The sequence below is a fragment of the Vipera ursinii genome, assembly GCF_947247035.1.
Source record: "Vipera ursinii genome assembly, chromosome: 1".
NCBI classification, from domain to species: Eukaryota; Metazoa; Chordata; class Lepidosauria; order Squamata; family Viperidae; genus Vipera; species Vipera ursinii.
The window spans coordinates 129,784,975-129,812,039 of NC_139512.1; the positions used below are offsets into that span (position 1 = coordinate 129,784,975).

Here is a 27,065-nt window from a genome sequence, read left to right on the forward strand (position 1 = left end):
TAAAATTAAAATGGTGTTACAATATTACAATCCACATAATATCTGTGAATTTGTTTTTTTTTAAATTTCCTTTTTCTTCATAGCTCAGCCTGGATTTTCCCATCAGGGAAAGCATCTACTTTTGCTATGTCTGGAATTGGACAAAAGGATGAGATTGAAAGAAAGCAAACCTTCTCAGCAATTTTGTATATACACACAATGACCCCTAAACACAACCCAGTCACAGCCTAATGGCTGTGAGATAACTTTTCCAGTCTAGCAATAAATAGATACATTGTTTATCTAAATAATTGGGCAATACACTCGTCATCCCATTGGCTTAAATGAAGAGAAATGCAATTAATCCCAGATATGGTCATGTCAGTTGCAACAACTCTATTAGACATAAATAAAGCAGCTTTTCTTTTGGCTGAACTACTTTCAAGACTTTGTGATAATATTTAATGATACAAATCATGCTATCCAGCAACAATTCCATCTCTTTAAATGCAAACCAATATTCTCCAGTGTTTTTTTCTTAACTGTAATCTAAGATATTCCAAGGTTGATAATAATTGTTTCCTGCAATAAGAACAGCTTCCTTGAAAGGTCTTCATAGTCAAAATCATAATCAAATCTTAATTTGGACAATAGAGACTAGGTCAGGGAGGTAGTTTGGCCTTCCCAGTAGGACACTATATAGAACAATAAACCAGACATGGTACATGGAACGGACAGCACTGACACTGGAAACCCTCAAAATTAGTGCTGATTGACTTCAACATTAACTCTGATGTGGCTTGACTGGGGCAACTCAGGAGGCAACTATGGTAATCCAGATTTGTCACAGGGCCAATATATGATGCACTACACATGGTCAATGTGGCGTATATTCTGATGTACAGGGATGTTCTGACTGTCAAGGGATGTTACTATCTTGCACTTCTGGTGGGGAAAATGGCAGTTTAGATGCTCTTTTTTATTGAAAAGTTTTAAAATACATTTTTTGAATACATAAACTCCCTCCCCCCAACCCTCTCCCTTGCCCTCCCTAGCCCTTCCCCCCCACCCGACTTCCCAGAGCTGAATACAGGGTATTAACAAACTTAAGCTAAACTATGCTACTTAACTAAAAAGAGACATGTTAAATTCTACTCCACTTTAACTCCCCTTAAACATAACTAAATTACTAACCAGTAATAAATAACTGATAATACATCGTATAAAACTAATACTTATTCAAACGCTAAATGAAACTTTTTAGTCCCATATTTGTTCTGAATATATTCAATCCATCTTGTCCATTCCACAATATATCTCTGTTGCGATTGTTCTTTCAAATATGCTGAAATCTTTGCCATTTCTGCCAAATTTGAAACTTTCAAAGTCCACTCTTCTATAGTAGGCAGTTCCTCAAAGATATGGAACGCTTCACGAATTTGCGTGTCATCCTTGTGCAGGGGCCATGCTAATCTTCTCTGTATCATTCCAATTTTAGTATATGTGCTGCCGAAGCGAGCACAGATGCTCTTGAAGATGATATCACAGCTTATTTTTCTCCCTGTATAGCAGGAGGCCTTTCTTTCTCCAGCTCAAAGGAGGACACAATAAATTTATTAACATGGCCCACACGCTGTTGCTTCTCATGAGTAAGTTTAGGGATGGGAGGGAAGAGAGATTTTCATCACGTTTACAGCTGTGATGTAGCCAAATCTATGGAACTAGAACTGACCTTCCTCGTTTCTAAACCAATTTTTGGATTTATTTATCTTTGCAGCTAAAGAGAGACTCTTTGGGACAAATAAACTTAAATTTGGAGTTTTTCTTCATTGGCTACATTACAATTAAAATGTTGGAAAATTTTACTGGTATTTGTTTGACTCTCAAAATTTGGAAACAAGAAAGACTAAAAGTACTTAAACAGAATTATTATTTATTTTTGAAGGACTGAAAATTGAAAATTTATTTCTTAATGAATCTGCATTGTGAGATTATAGCCTGAACTTCAATCAGGCTTTGGTTTTTTTAAATCTGCTTTGCCACCAATTGGTTGAATTTATAAATGAAGGGCTTCCTTCTTTGAATTAAAGGCTGCTATTTTGAAGGCTTGGACTGCAAGGCGTTCAAACCGGTCAGTCATAGAAGAGATCAACCCTGACTGCTCTTTAGAAGGCCAGATCCTGAAGTTGAAACTCAAATACTTTGGCCACCTAATGAGAAGGAAGGACTCACTGGAGAAGAGCATAATGCTGGGAAAAATTAAGGGCAATAGAAGAAGGGGACGACAGAGAATGAGGGTGGCTGGATGGAGTCACTGAAGCAGTAGGCGTGAGCTTAAATGGACTCCAGAAGATAATAATGATGATGATGATGATGTTGGAAGGGACCTTGGAGGTCATCTATTCCAGCCTCCTGCTCAGGCAGGAAACCCTATACCATTTCAGACAAATGGTTGTCCAGTTTCTTCTTAAAAATTTCCAGTGTTGGAGCATTCACCGCTTCTGGAGGCAGGTTGTTCCACTGGTTAATTGTTCTAACTGTCAGGAAGTTTCTCCTTAGTTCTAGGTTGCTTCTCTCCTTGACTAGTTTCCATCCGTTGCTTCTTGTCCTGCTTTCAGGTGCTTTGGAGAACAGCCTGGCTCCCTCTTCTTTGTGGCGGCCCCTGAGATATTGGAAGACTGCTATCATGTCACCCCTCACCCTTCTCTTCATTAAACTACACATATCCAATTCCAGCAACCATTCCTTATATGTTTTAGTCTCCAGTCCCCCAATCATCTTTGTTGCTCTTCTCTGTACCCTTTCTAGAGTCTCAACATTTTTACCTTGTGGTGACCAAAACTGAATGCAGTATTCCAAGTGTGGCCGTACCAAGGCATTGTAAAGTGGTATTAATACTTTACATGATCTTGATTCTATCCCTGTTAATGCAGCCTAGCACTGTGTTGGCTTTTTTGGCAGCTGCAGCACACTGCTGGCTCATATTTAAGGATTGTCCACTAGGACTCCCAACATTCCTCTCACAGTCACTACTATTGAGCAAGGTACCACCTATACTATACCTGTGCATTCAGTTTTTCCTGCCTAAATGTAGAACCTTACTTTTTCCAATATTGGATTTCATTTTGTTAGATAGCACCCAGTGTTCAAGTCTGTCCATATCCTCCTGTATCTTAAACCTATGTTCTGGAGTATTGGCTATTCCTGCCAGCTTGGTGTCATCTGCAAATTTGATGAGTTCCCCATCTATCCCCTCATCCAAATCATTGATGAAGATGTTGAAGAACACTGGGCCCAGAACAGAGCCCTGGTGCACCCCACTACACACTTCCTTCCATGTAGATGCAGTTCCACTAAGGACCACACGCTGAGTATGGCCGGTCAGCCAGCTACAAATCCATCTGGTGGTGATGCTGTCTAACCCACATTTTTCTATCTTATCAAGTAGTAGGTTGTGATCTACTTTATCAAATGCCTTATTGAAGTCCAAGTAAATTATATCCACAGCATTCCTCTGGTCCACTAATTTTGTCACTTGGTCAAAGAATGTAATAAGATTTGTCTGGCACAATCTGTTTTTGACAAACCCATGTTGACTTTGTTTGCATCTAGGTGTTCGCTGATTCATTGCTTGATTATCTTTTCCAGAATCTTTCCAGGTATTGAGGTAGGCTGATAGGTCTGTAGTTTCCTAGATCTATTTTTTCCCCTTTTTTGAAAATGGGAACTACATCAGCTCTTTTGCAGTCCTCTGGTAGTTCCCCAGTGCTCCAGTATCAGTGGTTCTGAGATCACATCTGCCAGTTCCTTGAGAACCTTGGGGTGTAATCCATCTGGTCCTGGTGATTTGAACTCGTCTAGGCTGGACAGGTGCTCACTTACCATTTTCTTGCCTATCTTAAGTTGTGTTTCTATTCTGATTTTTATGGCACTGTTTTTGATAGGTTGGACTGTTTTTCCCCTTTGTGTAAAGACAGATGCAAAAAACGAGTTAAATAGTTCTGCTTCTTCCCTGTTGCTTGTCACCCTTTGCCACTTTCCCCCACTAATGGACCAATCATTTCCTTAACTTTTTTCTTGTTTTTTACATGTTGAAAGAAGCTTTTTTTTTTTATTTTTACTTTGGTCGCAAGCCTTAGTTCATTTTGAGCCTTAGCTTTCCTCACTTCATCTTTGCAGGCACGGGCTATTTGCTGATATTCTGCCTTAGTTATGTGCCCCTCTTTCCACTTTTTATACCTGTCCTTTTTATCTTTCAATTTATCAAAGAGCTCTTTATGCAGCCATGCTGGTTTCTTTTGAGAGCTGTTATTTTTCTTCTTTGTTGGTATTGTGCTAGACTGCGGTTTTATTATCTCACTTTTCAAAATTTCACAAGCTTCTTGAGTTGTTTTCCCCTTGAGGATTCTCATCCATGGAATCCTTCCCAAGCTCTCTCTAAGTTTATTGAAATTATCTTTTTTAAAGTCTAAGACACAGGTCTGCAACCCGCGGCTCCGGAGCAGCATGCGGCTCTTTCAGCCGTCTCCTGCGGCTCCCGGTCCTCTGCCGTGTGCAGTCCAAAAAAACAACAACAGTGGGACTAAAAAAGTTCAACCAATCAATTCAAATATGCAGGGTAGTTGCATATCTCGCCTTGGCTCCACTCTTCAGTCAAACCCTGTTCTGTGCATGCGCGCATGTACGCACATGCGCACACATTTTTTGCGGCTCCCAGTTTTTCCTTTTGTGAGGGAACCAGTTCTGAGTGGCTCTTTCACTGTTTTAGGTTGCTGACCCCTGGTCTAAGACTTTAGTTTGACTGTGTTCTAAGATGGTAGTGGACAGGAAGGCCTGGAGGAAAGTTGTCCATGGGGTTGCACTGGGTCGGACACGACTTTGCAACTAACAATAATAATAACAACAACATTTTGAAGGCAATTCCTATTAGAATTTTCCATGAAAGAAAAAATTGAACTGAACTCTTTGGTAGCAAGTTAGATAAAGGAATGGACTAAAAGACCATTTGGGATGCCAGTAAAGCTTTTATGACAGGTTATTTTAATTCAACATAATCAAGAGTAAAAAAAAAGAAGTCTCAAGAAAAAATGCAGACCATTTTGGATGAAATTAAAAAGAAAGAAAATGATTTGCAAAAGTCATTGACAGATGCAGCTATTATATACCAAATTAAACTTCTACAACAATAATTATTTATGCTAATAGACATAAAGACAAAATTAAAATATTTGAAACAGAAGAATTTTTAGTTTGCAAATAAATCTGGGAAATGAATGGCATATAAATTGAGAAAGGAAAAAGAAAAGAAAATGATATTGAAAATTCAAGAAGGAAATAAAGCATTAGTGGATAATATGAGTACAGTGAAAATGCACACTGTTGTAAATGGATGAAACATCCCACAAGTTAAAAATTCAAGACAATACCATAACTTTACAGAAAAGGATTATACCAATTGGCACATGACAGGAACATAATTCCTTTTTTTCCAGATATAAAAGACTTTCCTACTCTATTTTAATGATCAGAAAAAAATGTTCATGGCAAATACAAATGTGTAATACAGCTTTAAATATATATACTGATATGTTAGAAATATACTTTAGAAACATACGGAGTGAACATCAATCCTAAACAGTCATACACTTTAGGAGGGAAAACTCCTGAGGGCTCCATTTTGGGTTTTGCGGGGAGGGCCAAGACATCTCTTAATCACAGTGTCTTATGCATTCTATTGCTATTATACACAAGGCAACCTCATCACTCTTCCTTATCATGTGGATTGATTCCATGATGTAGCACCTGCTGCCAAGGATATTCAGTCATGGCTTAGAAATGCTGTAAATAATGTGCAAGAACCATGTGAAGAACACATTGCATTTTGAAGTGGAAAATTTCAATTTTAAGGAGTAATTAAAGAATAGTAATACGGAAAGGCTATAGTTTTTATTTATCTGTACCTATATTTATAGCTAGTCTGCCCTCCAAAAGTCTTGAAAACTTGTAGTTTGTAAATGGTGCTGAGCTTGTCCTAAAACTCCTAATAAATGTTGAGCGAGCAATTATATGAACCATAACATAATGGTATTGTAATTTTGTTCCCTAGTCTAGCATTCTAAAATTGCTGAGTTGCAAATTTGATTATGCTGCTTGATAATTCTAAGAGTTTCAGCTCCAACATATCTATAGGATGTCAAATTATAAATGCTTTCATACTGGATGTACAGTATGCCTCTATATTCCTTAGTCATACAAATCTAAAGATTTGTATGACTAAACACTTAATTTTTAAAGATCTAAACACTTAATTTTTTTCCTAAATTAAACCTTTCAGAATATCAGTAGTTTACATAGTTTCCAGAAATGGAGAAATATCTGCAAAAATAACTGGTGATTTGGTATAGCCACTTTCTAAATCATCAAAAGTATTATCTATCCTGTCTTTAGCATCCTAAAAGTTTAGATATAAATTGATTAAACAATGCAATAAAATGGGGCTGCTATGGTAACAGTTCTATATTTATAGATGTTACAGCCTTGTGTTACTGTTAATTTTGGTTCTATTAGAACAATTTGCATACTAATGGGCAGGACCCAACTTGATTTGTATAAAGCAGACCTACTAAAATCAATATGCCAAGTTATGAAATAATACATGACTGTTGAAATGTTATTATTTTTCTAAAATAAGTTAATAATTTAGATAAAACAACTCATCCATCTCCTGGAAGTTTATGTATCAAGCAGAGTTATGCTTAAAGTTACCAACCAATAATTACTGTGTTACTATCACCTTTGCTTTAGCATGATTACTATCTATAAAGAGATATGTTTATGATTTATAAATTTATAGCCACAACAAATAAAGCCACCCAGAGTTTTTGGATATAAGATGGGTGGCAAATAAAATTTATATATAAATAAATAAATAGCCACAACAAATAAACATATTCCCTTTTATACTAACTGGAAGAGAATCTTACCTGGGACCCCCAAATTGTATTTTGCAGCCAGCATCTCTGGGTTGAGATAACCTGTTCAGAGCAGCTGTTCTAAAAAGATTTTAGATGACTCTAATCTGGTAGCCTGCTGATCAATGAATGGCTGTTATAAGCAGATTATGAGGACTATAGCTATCTAACAAAAACATTTAATGCTAAGGAGGTTATATGAATTATCCATAGACAAAGATAAAGATATTAAATTTCTGTCACAAGGAAAATTTTCTATCTAAAATTTTAACTCTAACTTTTAATATTTATATATTGTTTTATATTTTTATGTTTTATTGTACACCTCCCTTCTCCCTCCTTCTTTGCGGGAGAAGGGAAGTCTAGATATATGCTATCAGCTGGTTGTCTTTTCACCAAATAATTAAATGAACAGATTAATCAAAGTACTCTAAGCAAAATATTGCAAATAATAGGATGTCACATTAGTAAAAACTGGTGAATTCCAAAATATCTTGGTGGAGATAGGGAAATCCCTATGACAAATCATCCAGTTATTTATAAGATGAAGATAAAACTTCTGCTTGATACTAATAAAGTTTCTCATCAAACACTTTTGAGTTAATTTAGGAGACATGAGGAAAGGGAAGTTGTCTTTTTATGGTCTACTAATTGACTAAAAAAGCAAAGCAAAAAGATATCAAAAATAGAAATAAGTGGGACATTTTCTGAACAGAGAGATGAAGTGGAAGACTTTGAGCATCGATGTTAGGGCTGGTGCTTTTTAAGTTGTTCATAAATGATCCCGACTTAGACTGAGTTCTCAAAGTTTGCAGATGATTGTGAACTATTCTGGATGGTAAAAAAAAGGGGATTGTGACAAGCTCCAGAAAAATATTTTTAAACTGGCTGATTAGAGAATGTGATTGAATGGCAAATGTGATTGAATTTAAGAAAGTGAAGAGAGATGCACCCTGGGAAACCTGTCTGAATAGCTGCCTGAATAGACTAAGTGTAAACTGTAAAGTGAAGCAAAATAAAATGGATAGAACACAATACAACACAACTTGGCTCAATAGTGGTAACTGCTAGAGGGAGCTTGGAGTCCTAGTGGACAATCACTTAAATATGCTGCAGCTACCAAAAAGCCAATGCAATCCTAGGCTGCATTAACAGAAGGATAGAATCAAGATCATGTGAAATTTTAATACCAATTTATAATGCCTTCGTAGGACCACATTTGGAAAATTGCATCCTGTTTTGGTCACCACAATATAAAAAAGAGGTTGAGACTCTAGAAAAAGTGCAGAGAAGAGCAACAAAGATGATCAAGGGATCAGAGGCTAAAAGATATGAAGAACGGTTGCAGGAACTGGACATAGCTAGTTTAATGAAAAGAAGGGCTAGGAGTGACATGATAGCAGTATTCCAATATTTGAATTCCAATCTATTCTCGAAAGCTCTGAAGGCAGAAGAAGCAGCAATGGATGGAAACTAATCAAGGAAAGAACCAATCTAGAAGCAATGAGACATTTCCTGACTGTGAGAACAATTAATCAGGGGAACGATTTGTGCCAGAAGTTGTAGGTGCTCCAACTTTTAAGAGATCAGACAACCACTAGTTTGAAATGGTATGGGGTTTCCTGCCTGAGCAGGAGGTTCAACTAAAACCTTCAAGGTCCTTTCCAACTCTGTTGTAGATAATGCTGGACTAACCTGGCTTTCAGCTGATCAAACAAGGCTATTCTTATATTAAAAAGAAGAAATCCTGGGCTCCAAGTCACTTTAAAATATACATATAGCAAATGTAGTATAGATCAGGGGTCCCCAACCCCCGATCCATAGACCGGTACTGGTCTGCGGCATGCCAGAAACTGGTCTGCGCAAACCAGTGAAGCCCCATATGCAGGATGCAAGCAGCATGCAAATCTACGCCCCCTCCGGTCCGTGAAAAAACCTCTCTCCATGGAACTGGTCCCTGGTGCCCAAAAGGTTGGGGACTTCTGGTATAGATGACATACACATGGTTTTGCATTTTTGTTCAGCAGATAAATTCTAGGGATATGCAAAATGTTCCATGCATAGAATAGCCAGCTTGGGGCATAGCTTCGAAATAAGCATGTTTAGAAGTGTTGTGCAATAAGGAAGGAGAAAAATGCAAGGCCATGAGAAAAAAAGGTTAAAGAGAGGTAGAGAGAGGAAGATGAGAGTAAAACAGGAGGAGGAGCAGGCAAATTGTTTACAATTGCCAAGTTTGAATTCAAAAACAGCAGGTCTGGGAGAAAGAAAGATCCTGGAAAGATCAGCTGGTGTACAAGTCATGCAGAAGAGAAAGGGAATGAAGAGCAAGGTGTATTCTCCATGTCCTACTCATCCTGCAAGGCTTCTCTGGAGCTTGTTTCTGTCAAAACTCAGAATAACCAAACTGTTTCAGGTTTGCGCTGTATTAGATTGCAATCTGCCTAGAACAATATGGCCAAATACTAAGCCTCAGTGTGTTTGTTTCAGGCACAGAGACCAACACATTTTTCCTTTTCATTCATACAGCTAGTAGGCTTTTGAAAAATGAGTATCTCCTATTCAGTTCAGATCTGTGAAAGGAACATTCCTTACCCTGTGTAAGGGTAGGGAGGTGTCAATTCTACAATGAACTTGGCTGCAGCCACCTTTGTCGTTCTAGGTTGCCACAAGAGGGAGAGGGGGAAGGAGGTATTTTTGCTAGTCTAAACATGAATATATCCCATGGGAACCAAGGTCATTCCCACACCATAGTGGAGAAGGAGGGACGTCCTGCCAGAAAGCCCACCAAGTAGTTCTATTGGTGAACGTGACTTATGGCTAAATAGCAGGGTGGGAACTATTACTTTGAGAGACTCTGAACCTTTGTTGGGATTTTAGATTTGGTTTTATTTTTAACCGTGCCGACATCATGTATCTAATAAACATGTTCTTAGAGGAAATCTTGTGCCTCGGAGTTCTGGTTTATTTGGTTCCATCTGTTGGAATCTTGACAGGAGGACAATTATCTAAACTTGTCTGAACTGCCCAATGTCACCAAATGAAGGCATCCATTAATTCAGAAAGGCAAAACAAAAGAGCCTACTCTCTATACTTTGGATTAAAGACATGTATAAAGACTCTGATTTCTTTACACCTGCAAAGGGCAAAAAATCTGTATGTATACGGCATAATTCTTGACCACAACAGAGAGTTTAATCTAGTTGCACTATACCTGAGTGTCTTCTACCAAGTATACCTATTCCTGAATAAGGTTTTAAATATCTGAAGATCTGAGATTTACTGCCAAGCTGATACTAACCTTGACAGCTGGGGAACCACACAGTAGAAAACTTGAGGGGAGGGGTCTTCAGAAGGGACTCCCCTGCTAATCTAAGTAATGGAAAGATTAGTGGAAGAGGCAATCCTTCTGATAATAAGGCCCTAAAACTATTTACAGTGTTAAAGGTCAATGCCATCATCTTAAATTGAGCCCAAGAGTCAATAATCAGCTAGTACAGGTCTTTTAGTATAAGTGTCACATGATCCCTGTACTTCAGTAAGCAGCCTGGCTGCTGCATTTTCCCCTAATGGCAATTTCCAGGCCTAACCCCACATAAATTGCACTGCAGTAATAAAGATGGTATGCAATCATTGCTAAATTTGACCAACACAGAAAGGATTGCAGCTGGTACTTAACAAATATGATGCACTGTACTGGTACCTCTGCAAATCCAATGGCAGTTGGAGGTCAGGTAACAATCTTCAACTACAAACCTATCTTGTAGGAGAACAGCCTCTTGATTCAAGAGAAGCTTCACTTCTCTTCCTGAGAACTATTTTTCTCCTTACCAACAGCCCCTTCTTCTCTAGAAGGCAAGCTTAACAGACATGTAATGTAGGGAGGACTTTATTCCCAGGAGTAGCAAATCAGCAGCAGAGTATGTTCTACATTCAAGATGCTTCTATATCCAGTTGACAGAACATCTCCTTTGGGTTGGTAATATGCTTTCAGTTTTCAAATCTGATCACATAATCCAGTGGAATGTATAAAGACACACTTGTCCCTCTTTTTTAAAATGTAATTTTCCATTTGCTTTACAAGCTGCTTATATACAGTAATCCTTTTACGAGACCGTTAATGTCAAAATCTCTCGGTTGGGTTCAATATTTCTTGTTTTCTTCAATAATATATTTTTAAGGGAAAAGCTCAAAAGGAATTCTGGACTTGTATGGGAGTCCACTTTAAAGCCATTTAGTGCCAGGTAACTTTCTTGAAATTATTTGCTTCATTATAATGCATTTGTTAGGAGAAGACAACCTAGTGTTCTCCAGAACTGTTGGATTTCAATTCCTGTCAGCCCCAGCCAGCATGGCTGATGAAAGGGTTTATGCAAGTTGAAATCAAAAAATTATCTAGAGGACATTGAATTGTTTATCCATCCTATTTTGTATCATTAACAAGTTAAATAGGTAGTTGGTAGACTGGAGGGTTGAAGGTATTTTTGTTCTTCTACAACTTTTAGTAGCATGGAGTAGCACACCAAAGAAATGAAAGTTTGTTTTCTCTATGGAGAAATAGCAAATGATTGCCTAATGACATTTCCTAACAATTTTCTGTATTTTGAGAATTGCAGATCAAGATTAATAACATAGAGAATTTGCAAAGATGCATGCAAATGTTTTTTAAACAAAATACTATAACTCTTTTATTATTTTGGTAAAATAAACTCATGGTCCACTGTTTTCTTCTGTTTCTTCCCTGGAGCTATGTAGGGAAAGTACATTCATTCAAAACAGCAATGGATACTTGGAATCACTATTAAAATAGTTTGAGAGTATGTTACTTTGCATTACTGTTGAAGCTAAGCAGATTTCTGCCTAGACTGAGTCTGGGTGAAAGGTTGCTTGAAAATTAAGATAAATGTGAAATAAAAAACTTACTGTGTCAACCCACAGAGTATAGGAATTTTAAGAGTAGAGTAATGAAGGGGCTCATTAATGCAGTCTTCTCATTTGGAGGCAATTCATGGTTCCTCAAATTATTTCTGTCTTTGCAATATACATATGTATATGTATTTGATATACATACTGTATATCAAAAAAATAAAGGGAACACTTAAACAACACAATGTACTGTATTTAATAGTAGGATGTCTTATCCTGTGTTCCCTTTATTTTTTTGATATATATATATATATATATATATATATATGTGTGTGTGTATGTATGTATGTATGTGTGTGTGTGTATATATATATATATATGTGTGTGTGTGTATACAGTCATGCTCGAAATTGTTGGCACCCCAGAAATTTTTCCAGAAAATCAAGTATTTCTCACAGAAAAGTATTGCAGAAACACATGTTTTGCTATACACAGGTTTATTCCCTTTGTGTGTATTGGAACACAACAAAAAAGGGAGGGAAAAAAAGCAAATTGGACATAATGTCAAACAAAACTCCAAAAATGGGCCGGACAAAATTATTGGCACCCTTTCAAAATTGTGGGTAAATAAAATTGTTTCAAGCATGTGATGCTCCTTTAAACTCACCTTGGGCAAGTAACAGGTGTGGACAATATAAAAATCACACCTGAAAGCAGATAAAAAGAAGTTCACTTAGTCTTTGCATTGTGTGTCGGTGTGTGGCACACTAAGCATGGACAACAGAAAGAGAAGAGAACTGTCTGAGGACTTGAGAACCAAAATTGTGGACAAATATCAACAATCTCAAAGTTACAAGTCCATCTCCAGAGATCTAGATTTGCCTTTGTCCACAGTGCACAACATTATCAAGAAGTTTGCAACCCATGGCACTGTAGCGAATCTCCCTGGTCGTGGACAGAAGAGAAAAATTGATGAAAGGTTGCAACGCAGGATAGTCCGGATGGTGGATAAGCAGCCCCAAACAAGTTCCAAAGGAATGCAAGCTGTCCTGCAGGCTCAGGGAGCATCAGTGTCAGCGCGAACTATCCGTCGACATTTAAATGAAATGAAACACTATGGCAGGAGACCCAGGAGGACCCCACTGCTGACACAGAGACATAAAAAAGCAAGATTAGAGTTTGTTAAAATGTACTTGAGTAAGCCAAAATCCTTCTGGGAAAACGTCTTGTGGACAGATGACACCAAGATAGAGCTTTTTGGTAAAGCACATCATTCTACTGTTTACCGAAAGTGAAATGAGGCCCACAAAGAAAAGAACACAGTACCTACAGTGAAATGTGGTGGAGGTTCAATGATGTTTTGGGGTTGTTTTGCTGCCTCTGGCACTGGGTGCCTTGAATGTGTGCAAGGGATCATGAAATCTGAGGATTACCAAAGGATTTTGGGTCACACTGTAGAGCCCAGTGTCAGAAAGCTGGGTTTGCGTCCGAGATCTTGGGTCTTCCAGCAGGACAATGACCCCAAACATACGTCAAAAAGCACCCAGAAATGGATGGCAAGAAAGTGCTGGAGAGTTCTGAAGTGGGCAGCAATGAGTCCAGATCTGAATCCCATTGAACACCTGTGGAGAGATCTTAAAATTGCTGTTGGGAAAAGGCGCCCTTCCAATAAGAGAGACCTGGAGCAGTTTGCAAAGGAAGAGTGGTCCAAAATTCCGGGTGAGAGGTGTAAGAAGCTTATTGATGGTTATAGGAAGCGACTGATTTCAGTTATTTTTTTCCAAAGGGTGTGCAACCAAATATTAAGTTAAGAGTGCCAATAATTTTGTCCGGCCCATTTTTGGAGTTTTGTTTGACATTATGTCCAATTTGCTTTTTTTCCTCCCTTTTTTGTTGTGTTCCAATACACACAAAGGGAATAAACCTGTGTATAGCAAAACATGTGTTCCTGCAATACTTTTCTGTGAGAAATACTTGATTTTCTGGAAAAATTTCTGGGGTGCCAACAATTTCGAGCATGACTGTATGTAGGTGGCTCAGTGGGTTAGGACGCTGGCTTGTCAATCAGATAGTCGGCAGTTTGGCGGGTCGAATCCCGAGTGCCGCGTAACAGAGTGAGCGCCTGTTACTCGTCCCAGCTTCTGCCAACCTAGCAGTTCGAAGCACATCAAAATGCAAGTAGAAAAATAGGGACTACTACGGTGGGAAGGTAACAGCGTTCCATGCACCTTTGGTGTCTAGTCATGCCGGCCACATGACCATGGAGACGTTCTCGGACAAGCTTTGAAACAGAGATGAGCACCGGCTTTGAAACAGAGATGAGCACCGGCCCCTAGAGTTGGAAATGACTAGCACTTATGTGTGGGGGAACCTTTACCTTTATATATATATATTTGGAAATTTACAGTTTCAAAATAACTGAAGGACATCAGACTGAGGAAGTTGGCTAAAGAATTAATCAGTACTGGAATCAAAATAGTAGTACAGAAGGAAACAATTCCAATTGGAGACAACTGTGTTTTACTATAATTTACTGAAACATAACTCATTAATGTTTTTCAAATCGATTGAAAGATATGCTACTAAGTAAAGGTCAAACACATGGGCAGCAGGATGCATAAAACTCCTCACAAACTCAAATATGCCTCTTAGTGGATAAGTAGATTAAGACATAAGAAGATATATCTGTCAAAGATACAAGATCAGTTCATCAATGACCACTGATTGTATTTTTACTGAATAAAAGGCACAATAAAATAATTCTCATCAACAAAGAGAAAATAATTAAAGTTTTCAGTTCAGTCCTCAAAGGACAGATCAACTGGGCATTTACCTTCCTACTTACCTTTAACAGTAACCTGAGCACAACAGGAAGCTCTTCCAGCAGGATTTTCTGCCAAACAAGTATATACTCCGTCATCCTCTGGTAACGCATCTTGAACAGTCAATTTTGCAATTCCATCTTCAAAGTCAGAACATGCATACTGAATTGGTTGATCTACAGAAAAGAGAAGGAAAAACAAAAAAAATTGCTGAAGTTCCCAGTTTGCACCCACAAGTGTAATGGAAGACTTTTTCCTCAATATGGACCGTTTTAAACTAAATCTGTATTATGAACAATTGTTCACCATTTGATAAAGCATTTACAACAGCTCCAGCAATAGATTATTATGGACACTTAATAACTAGATTTTAAAACACAAAAGCACAGTGTTTTTATACATAGATCAGACTCTTTGGCAACTGCCTAAAACTGAAAGTGATTCTGAGAATGATTCTTATTGTCTCTTCAACACAATTTATTGTGGGGAAAAAGGATGACATTACCAGAACTCTAGCAAATGGCTACCTCCCCTTTAGAACCAATGTGACAGAACAGAGAATTTAAACACTGTCTGCCATCTGTCACATACTATAATCTCCCAGACATACTGTCAATATTTGCAGCTGGTAACTTGAGGATGGAAAAAGAAATGGGAAAATCAGATAAGGCTCTGATACAGAACAAGGACAAAAAATTAAAAGGCTAATAAGACAAAAACAAGGCTAATAAGAAAAAATGGAAATATGTAATTTTAGACTGAAGACAAGCAATTTTCTGGATGATTCAGAATCACTGAAGATGAATCAATCAGCATGGATGCCTGTATGCAGAGAGAGAGAGAGAGAGAGAGAGACAGACAGACAGACAGACAGACAGACAGACAGAGACAGAGACATGGCATGATGGTGAAAGAGATATTCTACCCAGCATAGATGCCCAGAGAGGGAGAAAAGATTCTGAAGTCCAAGACAAAGTTCAAAATGCCAGCTATGAGTGATTGCCAGCTAAGGTTTATCTGAAGCCCTTGATTAAGTCTATGGGGAATTTAGTAATGGCTGTATTGATAGCAACAGCCTAAAATAGGCACGTATAGTAATTTTAGGAGAAGCAATGCTATTCCGGGGATGAAAGAACTAATATTGGAATGGAAAAGCAAATAAACCAAATATCAATTTGATACATTCTACACTTCTAAAGTAAAAAGCAGCAAAAATTGAGGAATAGGTTTTTGGCTTTAGTTGAATACCACTTGTCTAAGTTAATCTAGAGAAAGTAATTTTTTTTACCTTTAAAGTAATATGAATATAGACAAATTTTGAACAGGATTACAAGTCCCTTGTATGCTTTGTTTTGTATAGGTAAAGGTAAAGGTTCCCCCGCACATGGATCTTAAAAACCTTCTCATATCCAGTATATATTTGGAGAGACCTGATTTTCTAATAGGCTTTCTGTAATATGATGGGAGCCAAGTCTCTTGAGTGATGGATAATTTTATAGCTGGCTGTTTACATAATGATCTCATGAATTTTTATCACTCTGGAAATCATTTATTTCAGCAGATATAGATATGATATGCTAATACAATTAAAATGTAATTTAATTTGAAAATTGGGGGGGGAATCCCTTTCCTTCATGTAGGGAGCCATCTTTGCTTCACAGGAACTTTGAAAAGTCAATTCATTAGATAATGAGCATAATACGTCTGCCTATTTTCACAAGGAAGGAAGGAAGGAAGGAAGGAAGGAAGGAAGGAAGGAAGGAAGGAAGGAAGGAAGGAAGGATGGATTAAAAGGCAAAATTAGGAGCGTTGGAAAAGAATAACTTCAGACTTTCTTTGCTACAGATACAAATATAAAATACATTAACCTCTTACTTTAAGATTAACAACAGTACACAGTATTTCTATAATCATGAATAGTTCTAATTGTCAAATCCAAAAATTAGATTTTCCTTTCAGTTTCAAGCAAAAAGTCCAAAAATGGTCCCCAAGTAGGAAAAAATATATCTTTTCTTTGATCAAAGTTGTCAGTTTCACCATCTCAGCCAGTTCCATTAACTACTTTGATAGAATTTTCCTAAGGAATTTCTTGAGCTGAAAACACTAAGGGATGATTCTTTCTTTCCATAAACCCTCAACTTGGTTAACAAATTATTCTTGACATTGTTTATCATGAGCTGCATGCTGTTTTTATTATTTGAAAATGTATATGGAATTATAAGCATAACTAACGACATAATGTAAAAATCAGTTTAAGTACAATGTCAACATAACTTTGAAAGAGTTTGAACAAGGAAGGTGCTTCTACCACAAGTCATTTAACATTTACAAGTCAATCTGGGATGTAAAATTGTTTCTTGAGATGTCAAGTTGTTGGTGGGTGAGTGGGGATGTGTGGTATGTTGGAGTGCCAATAATTTTGGTGTGGAATTTTTTTTTTACTGTTGTTGTGAACCACCCAGGGTTGTTTCATAAGATGGGGGTAGGGTGGGGATGAGGACTATATAAATAATTTAAATAAGTAAATAAATAATCTAAAAATTCTTATATGTGACTGAATAAAATTGAATATATAGGATTACATTAGCAATCTCATATATTTCTTTGAGTTTGACTATCCTTTTTTTGGTTCCTTCAAGTCATTCTTGACCTCTGGCAACTGCCTAGTGGTTTTCTTGCCAGCATTTTTGGAAGTGGTTTGCCATTGCTTTCTTACTATGGCTGAGAGACAGTGAAAGGTCAAAAGTCATTGAGATGGCTTCGAGCTGTAAGGGAGGACTAGAACTCGGAATGTCCTGCCTGATGTCTTTAGCCACTTCGCCAAATTGGGTCTCTGATTATATACAGGCCTCTACTAAAGTCTATTCCTTCTGTGGTGCCATGAATCTTGTCTTTGTTTACAAAATTCAAAGCTGTACAGGTATTTAGCATACCATTACCTTATATACTTTTAATCTTGTCTCCTAAACTAGAACGTCTAACAGACACTGCCTGGCATAAGTTCAAAGAGATAGTTAAGTACTATCTGTGTACTATGGAATCTTCTTTAAAAGCAACTCAAGGTTATTTGAGGCTTGAAAACCACTGGATTCATGTTTGACCCAATATGGAAGTATTCTAAATTGTAAATTCCCAACATCAAGCTACAGCCTTCTGACTGAACAATATCATTTTAACACAGTATTGTCCTGAGTTGCCACTTAGGTAATGTACCATCAAGAATGTTGGCTATTAGCAATCAGGAATCAGAAATGCAATTCTCGCCTTTACTGGGTAATAGGCAACTATTCTTTCCTGCAATGTAATCATCAATTACTGAACGTTAATAGATTGTTTGAATTCACAAGGATAGTGTAATTACCCAACTTGATTCTTAAATAAAATTGTCCTTCGTGAGAAGCTGCATGAATTCTCAGCATTTGGCTATAGTTTATAAGCTAAACCAAGCCAGTACCAAATGATGTATAAACAGCTCTGCATCATGATTAGAAGTGAGAGAGATGAAAGTTATTTGTGAGTGCTTTAACTTGGGAATGAAAGTAACATGTTTATGCCTTGCAGATAAAACACTATGTCCCCTTTATAATTACAAATTCCTAACACTTTTATTAGGCAAAACCATCTTCTCTTAGGTTAGAACTGAAGTTCAGCATTTTAAGTTCCAAAACCCAATGGATTGAAAGTTAATTTTTTTTTAGAAAAAAATATCTTGACTTTTCCTCCAGATCTTTTGAATGAACACAATTCTGAATATGCCATTAAAAAGACACATTAACATTGCATGAAAAAAACCTGAGATGCAATGAAGCATATACAGGTTGTCCTTGATTTACGACCATAATTGAGCCCCAAATTCCCGTTGCTAAGCAAGGCAGATAATGAGTTTTGTCCCATTTTACGTTCTTTCTTGCCACAGTTAAGTGAATCATTGCAGCTGTTAAGTTAGTAACATGGTTGTAAAGTATCTGGCTTTCCCACTGACTTTGCATACTGTTGGACATTGCAGCCATCATAAATATGAGTTAGTTGCCAAGCATCTGAATTTTGATCATGTGATTATGGGAATGCTGTAATCGTCATAAGTGTGAAAAATTGTCATAGGTCACTTTTTTCAATGCTGTTGTACAGGTAATTCCCAAGGTACGAACATTCATTTTCTGAGTTTTCACAAAAATGAATTTATTCAGAAAGGGTACTTACATTAGAAATTCAAAATTGCAACCAAAAAGAGGCCTCTGTAGCCATGTGACTTGGATTCAATCACTGCTGCAAACGGCCACCATTTTAAGTCTGTGACTTGCCTGTGCTTTTCGGGTTATGAATGCAATTTCCTGAAGTCGGCAGGGTTGGGTGTTGTTGTTGTTTTGTCCCTGGTCACATGGCCAAACAAGAACTGATGATTTTTGCATCCTGCTGCAAGGGAGCAGAGTGCTAGAATTGCTTCTGTAAGTATTTTAAAATATATTTTTGCTACTCTATAGTTAGAAACTGCTCTTCTTTTTAGGTACCGTTCTTTCCAAATTATTATGTCTGCAAGTACAGTACTTTGCAAAGATAAAGTTTGCTTGTAGAAATGCTAGCCAGCATCTGCAGAAAGCATTCTATAATGTTGTTTCCTTGCTTTTATTTTGAAGATTAGCATATATTACCGTAGTCTGTAGGTTTTAAATTTAAATTGCCTCCAGGAGTTGTGGGTGCCCCATCGCTGAAAGCTTTTAAGAAGAGACTGGATAGGCATTTATCAGAAATACTCTCTTGTGAGAGCAGTGGGTTAGACCAGATGGCCTCAAGGTCCCTTCCATCTCTGTTACTGTTGCAAATGACAATTCTGTAAACTCTTCCCCCATCTCCCTCTGGGTGCCTAGCTGGAAACTCTTTAGCTAATAGTGGAAAGTGGGGTTTTTTAAAAAAAAGATTAGCAACAATTGGTTTTTTTAAAAAAAGCAGTTGCAAATGGGAGAGTTCTGCAGCCAGCTTGAAGGCAATTTAGTTCCAGAGCTGAAGGCTGCACCGAAAATAGCTGATGGACAGCCGGCGACAGCAGAGAAATTCTCTCAGTTCAGGCAGTGAGTTAGTTCCTCCTAACAAATAGGAGGAAATAGTAAGTCAGATCTGTGTTCATTTAACGATCCATTTGATTTGATTGATGAATTTGTTTTTAAAAATTTGCAAAATTGAGTCTGATTCATTTGACGAATTTTTTGACTTACAAGCCTAAAGGGCAGGCTCCATTAGGTTCGTACCTCAAGGACTACCCGTAATTTTGAATGTCACTCAACGAATAGTTTTAAATCTGTAGTTTTTATAGCCTTCTTCAGCAATACTATTAATATGTTGTTCACAGACAAAGAAATATATTGGGTTTAATTGCTTTAAATACAGGTAGTCCTTGACTTACAACAGTTCATTTAGTGACACATTATGACCAGTTTTCACACTTATGTCCGTTGCAGTATCCCCATGGTCATGTGATTAAAATTCAGACACTTGGCAATTGATTCATATTTATGATGGTCACAGTGTCCTGGGATCATGTGATCACCTTTTGCAACTTTCTGACAAGAAAGTCAATGGGGAAGCCAGATTCACTTAACAACCATGTTGCTAACTTAACGACTGCAGTGATTCACTTAACAACTGTGGCAAGAAAAGTCATAAAATGGGGCAAAATTCACTTAACAAATATCTCACTTAACAATAGAAATTTTGGGCTCAATTGTGGTTGTAAGTCAGGGGTGTCAAACTCAATTTCACTGAGGGCCACATCAGCGTTATGGTTGCCCTCAGGGGGCCGGATGGGCGTGGCCAGGTGGGCGTGACCAAGTGGGCGTGGCCAGCTCAATGCTGCTCACTCAGCGCAGCTTACTCGAAATGCCTGGGTCAGGAGAGAACAAGTTGCACCAGCTAATTTGATGTGGGGACATCTCATTGACCCACAAGCTGTTCACCTCCCCAAACATCTGCAGCCAAGCATGTGCAGAGGATGGAAAGGGCCTTCTTCCCAAGCCCAGGCATGATTGGTAGTTTGTTAGCTCAGATGTAGATAGCCTCCTAGTCTCTAAGCTTGGACAGTGTGTGTGTGTGTGTGTATGTGTGTGTGTGTGTGTGTGTACCTTCTTCTGCCTTGACAGATCTCTGGAGAGCAAGAGGAGGCAGGGAGCAGCACTTCCCAGTCCTGCATGAGGGAGGCTGGCCCTTCTTGAAAGGGAATCCCCATTTCCATTCATGCGTGCAAAGGATGCTGGCTTGTTCGAGCAGCCTTCCCTCATGCAGCTTCCCTGCCACCTTATGCTCCTCTCCAGAGATCTTCCCTCAGCAGCGGCCGGCAAAGTAGCTCGCACGCGAAACAAGCCCGGCAGAGGAGCCGGAGTGGCGAGCAAAGACGCCCGGCCTGGATCCTGCAAGGCCCGGCCGAGACGCGTCCCAGCAGCGGAGCTGCTCCAGCTCCTCTGCCGGGCTTGTTTTGCATGCGAGCTACTTTGCCTGACGCTGCTGGGGGCGCGTCTCGGCCGGGGCCTTGCAAGATCTGGGCCAGGCACCTCTGCTTGCCCTCAGAAGCACCTGGCCCAGAATTGCATGCGAAAGAAGACCGGCAGAGGAGCCGGAGCGGCTACGCTGCTGGGGGCGCGTCTCGGCCGGGGCCTTGCAGGATCCGGGCCGGGTGCCTCTGCTCGCCCTCAGCAGCGGCCGGCAAAGTAGCTCGCACGTGAAAGAAGCCCAGCAGAGGAGCCGGAGCAGCAAGCAGAGGCGCCCGGCCCGTATCCTGCAAGGCCTGGCTGAGATGCGCCCCCAGCAGCGGAGCCGCTCCAGCTCCTCTGCCGGGCTTCTTTCATGCACAGGCTCCTCTACCGGGCCTGTTTCGTGTGCGAGCTACTTTGCCTGACGCTGCTGGGGGCGCGTCTTGGCCGGGGCCTTACAGGATCCGGGCCGGGCGCCTCTGCTCGCCCTCAGCAGCGCCCAGCAAAGTAGCTCACACGCGAAACAAGCCAGGCAGAGGAGCTGGAGCAGCTCCGCTGCTGGGGGCGCGTCTCAGCCGGGCCTTGCAGGATCCGGGCCGGGCGCCTCTGCTCGCTGCTCTGGCTCCTCTGCTGGGCTTGTTTCATGTGCGAGCTACTTTGCCGGGAGCTGCTGAGGGCGAGCAGAGGTGCCTGGCCCGGATCCTGCAAGGCCCAGCCAAGATGCGCCCCCAGCAGTGGAGCCACTCCGGCTCCTCTGCCAGGCTTCTTTCACACACGGGCTCCTCTGCTGGGCTTGTTTCTCGTGCGAGCTACTTTGCTTGGTGCTGCTGGGGGCGCGTTTTGGCCGGGCCTTGCAGTATCCGGGCCGGGCGCCTCTGCTCGCTCTCAGCAGCGCCCGGCAAAGTAGCTCACACATGAAACAAGCCCGGCAGAGGAGCCGGAGCGGCAAGCAGAGGCACCCAGCCCAGATCCTGGAAAGCCCTAGCCGAGACGCGCTCCTGTTGGAAGAGCAGGCCGGTTCCTGTGGCTCGAAAGGTAAACGGGGCCCGACCCGGCCCCCCCCCACTTGGTCGACCGGCCTACGGCCTGCCACCATCTGCTTCCTTGGAGACCTCAGTAGTTTCTTTTGTCCTCCGCGACTTGGCAGGTGGATGGCGGGTAGCCAGAGTGGCGCTGAAAACAAGGCAGGCCAGCTAGGAATTTGCATCAGTGGGTAAACTCCCTTTCTTTCCCCTGCCCCAAATAAAAGATGTCCCAGACCCCTTTCCTCAGCTCCTTAGAGCCCTGATCGCCTCTGCTCTTGCTTGCACTCTAATCAGATTTTTTTTTTTTGGTCTCCTCATTTATAAAATTGCACAGATGGGTTTCAGAGCACTGGCAGAAAACGGCAGCCTTTGCTCCTTGGGAAAAGAAAGTGCAAGCCCAAACAGCAATTCTGTCCAGGCATTCCCTGGCTTCCCACCCTCCACCAAATCTCTTTTCATCCAGTGAAGGGATGCAGAATAAGCGTGAAGCCCTTGCTGAAACTCCCATGCAAGCTGTTTACCATGATCGGCCCCCCCACCCCCAAAAGCATGTCACTCAGACATCAGTTTGGACAGCCCATGCAGAGAAAAAGCCTTTGGTCTCTGCCTTCCAAAGATTGTCCAGTAAGCAGCATGCAAATCCAAAATTAAATAAATCTCAAGGGAACGGTCGTCTTCCATTGAACTTTTTACACCATTGATTTAAGGCTTCTGGTCCCATCGTTCCTTTGCCAGACATATTGTATGTGGAATTTACATATCCCTGCCAGTAAAAGGCATTTATTGTTTGGATCCGGGCCGGGCGCCTCTGTTCACCCTCAGCAGCCCCCGGCAAAGTAGCTCGCATGCGAAACAAGCCCGGCAGAGGAGCCGGAGTGGCGAGCAGAGGCACCCGGCTCGGATCCTGGAAGGCCCCAGCCGAGACGCGCCCCTAGCAGCGGAGCCGCTCCAGCTCCTCTGCCGGGCTTCTTTCGCGTGCGAGCTACTTTGCCGGGCGCTGCTGAGGGCGAGCAGAGGCGCCTGGCCCGGATCCTACAAGGCCCAGCCAAGATGCGCCCCCAGCAGTGGAGCCGCTCCGGCTCCTCTGCCGGGCTTCTTTCACACACGGGCTCCTCTGCTGGGCTTGTTTCTCGTGCGAGCTGCAAAGCCCGGCAGAGAAACCGGAGCGGCTCCACTGCTGGGGGCGCATCTCAGCCGGGCTTTGCAGGATCCGGGTCGGGCGCCTCTGCTCACTCTCAGCAGCGCCCGGCAAAGGAGCCCGTGTGCGAAAGAAGCCTGGCAGAGGAGCCATCTGTGGCTCTTTCTCCGGCTACCTCAAGTCTGCCTTCCTGCCTGGGCATCTCTCCCCCTCACCGGCTGGGTGTTGCTCGTCCTCCCCCCCGCATCCCACCTCACTCCCTCTTACCTCCTACCTCCTCCTCCTCCACTTTTTTTGGGGAGCCGCAGGAGACTAATGAGATGCAAATGGTGCTGGGTTCCACCAGCCGACGTGCACTTGCCTCCTACTGAGCAAGTGCTCAGCCGGGCCGGCGCCAAGGTGGTGGGGGCCGGACCTTTGTAATTTCTGGGAGAGTTGTGCGGGCCGGATTCAATCATGTGGCGGGCCGTTTGTGGCCCGCGGGCCTTGTGTTTTACATGTCTGTTGTAAGTCAATATAATACCTGCATTACTCCAATCATTCTAAACTCTGAATTCCATATATCCCTGCCATCTGTAAATCAGATTTTAAAAATGCATTTTGATGATAATAAATGTAAAGCAACAACATATAAAGTACAATAATTTATATTATCTATACTGTAGTCTAGAGTTTATATAGTAATCAATTCCCTTTGTTTTTATTATAAAATAGAGCAAGAACCAGAATTGACTATGTAGCAGCAAAAAAACTAAGCCATAGTCAATATGCATAAATTAGTAGACGCAGTTTGCCAGTGGCTTAAAAGACGCCAGAGAAGGCCTATACCAGGGGTAGGCAACCTTGGCTTTTTTATGGCTCGTGGACTTCAACTCCCAAAATTCCTGAGCCAGCATGGCTCAGCTTGGAAACCTCTCGCTTTCCCCTCAGCATGGCTGGCTCAGGAATTCTGGGAGTTGAAGTCCATGAGTCATAAAAGAGCCAAGGTTGCCTACCCCTGGCCTATACTATGGCAGTTCAAGACCTACCGCCACATGAGAGTGAACTCCCATCATTTGCCTCTGTTCCTGTTTGAAAAACATGTAAATGCAAGTAGATAAATAGGTGGGAAGGTAACAATATTCTGTGTTTCAACATATGCTTTGTGCTGCAGAATGATGTCATGCTGGCGACAAGTCTTCAGACAGCGGTGGCTCAATGGTTTAAAGAAATGGAGATGAGCACTACCTTCTAAAGTTGACTATAACTTTAGCACTGTCTCCTAAGGCCAACTATGACTAGTGGAGTAAAACCACAGGGACACCTTTACCTTTAGGTAAAGGTAAAGGTTCCCCCGCACATGCGTGCTAGTCGTTTCCGACTCTAGGGGCCGGTGCTCATCTCCGTTTCAAAGCCAAAGAGCCAGCGCTTGTCCGAGGACGTCTCCGTGGTCATGTGGCTGGCATGACTAGACGCCAGAGGCGCACGGAACACTGTTACCTTCCCACCGCAGTGGTCCCTATTTTTCTACTTGCATTTTTACGTGCTTTCGAACTGCTAGGTTGGCAGAAGCTGGGACGAGTAACAGGCGCTCACTCTGCTATGCGGCACTCGGGATTCGATCCGCCAAACTGCCGACCTTCTGATCGACAAGCTCAGCGTCCTAACCCACTGAGCCACCGCGTCCCTACCTTTACCTTTACCTATCTGCAAAAAAGCAATGTGTATGAAGAGTTACATGCAGGTAACCTCTAGCAGAAACTCCTGCTGAACAAATGGCTGTGGAAAAACAAGTACAAGTAGTTCCTAATTTTTCACTTTCATTCATAGAGATCCTGAAGATGAATCATACATGAAAGGGGATTCTGTTTCCCTAACTTCAACAGAATCCCACTCTCATGAATATTGAATGCTTAAAAATTACCATTTTTGACCTTCAGAAAAAAATGAGAAGAGTAGAAAAATGTAGCACAAACTTCATCCGGTTGGTAATTAATACATTGTTCAAAATGTAAGCTTATCACTTGGCAGTCTATATTCTACTGCAACAAAGCCTATTCTTTGTAACCAGGAATATGAAATGCAGCCTTGTCACTAATGCTCCCTGCTGGACAACTTTTAAAGACCAGCACAGCTGCTGTCTTTTCTCCCGTGTAGATCCGACTTCTCACAGAGGAAAAAATTAAGATACAGGTAGTCCTGGTTTAGCAACCAGAACTGGGACTAGCAACTCAATTGTTAAGCAAAGCGTTGCTCAGTGAAAACTCAGACTTTGCTTAGGAGCTTACTTCGACTTTCCTTTACAGTCCCGGGAGGATTGTAAATGTGAGAACTGATTGCAAAATTAGTTTTTCACCAGCTTTGTAATTGCAAATAAGAAAGTTGTTGAATGAGGACTCCTTGCAACTGAGAATGTTAAGGTAATGAAGGTAATTAATCTGTTCTGCTGAGTTCTTCAAAGCCGTTCTTAAGTTCATTGACAGGTTAAAGTGAGTCTCAGAACCTGAAAACCATAGAGGAGCATACAAAATCAATCGGTGGCCTGGGATGAAACCATTATGTGGTGAATTTTATTTTAGTTAAAATGTTGGTGAAACCAGACACTGTGGTTTCTAATAAATCATTTATGGCTTAGTAGGAAGTAAAAACTGCTCCGGTTGCAGTTTATTCAATAAACTGTGATTTAGCCAACCATGGGTTAGCATGATACATAAACCCACATTTTACATGTTCCTGTCAAAAGACGAAGGATTGCAAACCTCTCTGCTTGTCTGTTCCAGATCATACACTACATAAAAATGAAATCAATTGTCCATTTGTAAAATGTAAGGACAAATTTAGATAATTTGGAACCCATGTGCAGGGACAAATTTTCTGATTGTGACCTTACCGTTCAGGAGCCAGATGACCTGAGGAACAGGTATCCCCTCAACTGAGCACCGAAGGGTAAAATCTTGCCCTTCACTCACGTGGCAGGATTTCAAGACCCGGAGAAAATAGGGAGGTACCTCCTTCACTTTAGGCCCTACAGATCAAAGCAAAAAGAGGCAGTTAATGAAGCTCGGTGGTAACAGATGGTCTCAGAATAAGATATTTTGGACCAATGACAAAATTAATCCTTAAAGAAAAAAAACACGTTTTACTAATGTGGCAGGAATTTAGTGAGCAAAATTAATAAAGTTTAATTGCTCCTAGTCAAGAACTTCAGAAATAATTCCTATGAACTGAATTCATTCTAAAAACGAGAATGCAAATATCTTGGCTACAAGATCTTATTCACCATGATCAAGCAGGTTTTTTACCTGGTAGACATATGAAGGATAACATTAGGAATATAGTAGATATTTTGGAAAGGTTAGAGGCCAAAAAGAACTGTAAGGCTATATTAATGTTTATTGATGCGGAGAAGGCCTTTGACAACATTTCTTGGAGTTTTATGAAGAAGAATTTTGAAAATATGGAGGTTGGGCAGAGTTTTATGAATGGTTTAAACGCAATCTATTCTGAGCAAAAAGCAAAAATTATAGTTAATAATGTGGTGTCAGAGGAAATTAGAATTGAAAAGGGTACCAGGCAAGGGTGCCCACTCTCCCCTCTGTTGTTTATTACGGTTCTGGAAGTCTTGCTGAATATGATAAGGAAAGAGGAAGGTGTGAAAGGGATTGTAGTGGGTTCGAAACAATATAAGCTAAAAGCCTTTGCTGATGATTTGGTGTTAACATTACAAGATCCAGAGACCAATGCAATTAAAGCACTGGAAATAATACAAGAGTTCAGACATGTTGCAGGTTTTAAATTGAATAAGAGTAAAACCAAAGTTTTAGGGAAAA

The 27,065-nt window shown here is 40.6% G+C and overlaps 1 protein-coding gene across 1 annotated transcript in view; it reads right to left on the reverse strand.

Annotated features, from left to right (window-relative positions):
• Positions 1-27,065, reverse strand: part of MYLK (myosin light chain kinase) — a 190,013-nt gene that overhangs the window by 85,185 nt on the left and 77,763 nt on the right. Inside the window, exons 10-11 of the mRNA XM_083377923.1 lie at positions 26,126-26,260; positions 14,659-14,811 (exon numbers count right to left, since the gene is read on the reverse strand). Coding sequence (XP_083234049.1) covers positions 14,659-14,811; positions 26,126-26,260 — 288 coding nt within the window. The remainder of the gene's footprint in view (positions 1-14,658; positions 14,812-26,125; positions 26,261-27,065) is intronic.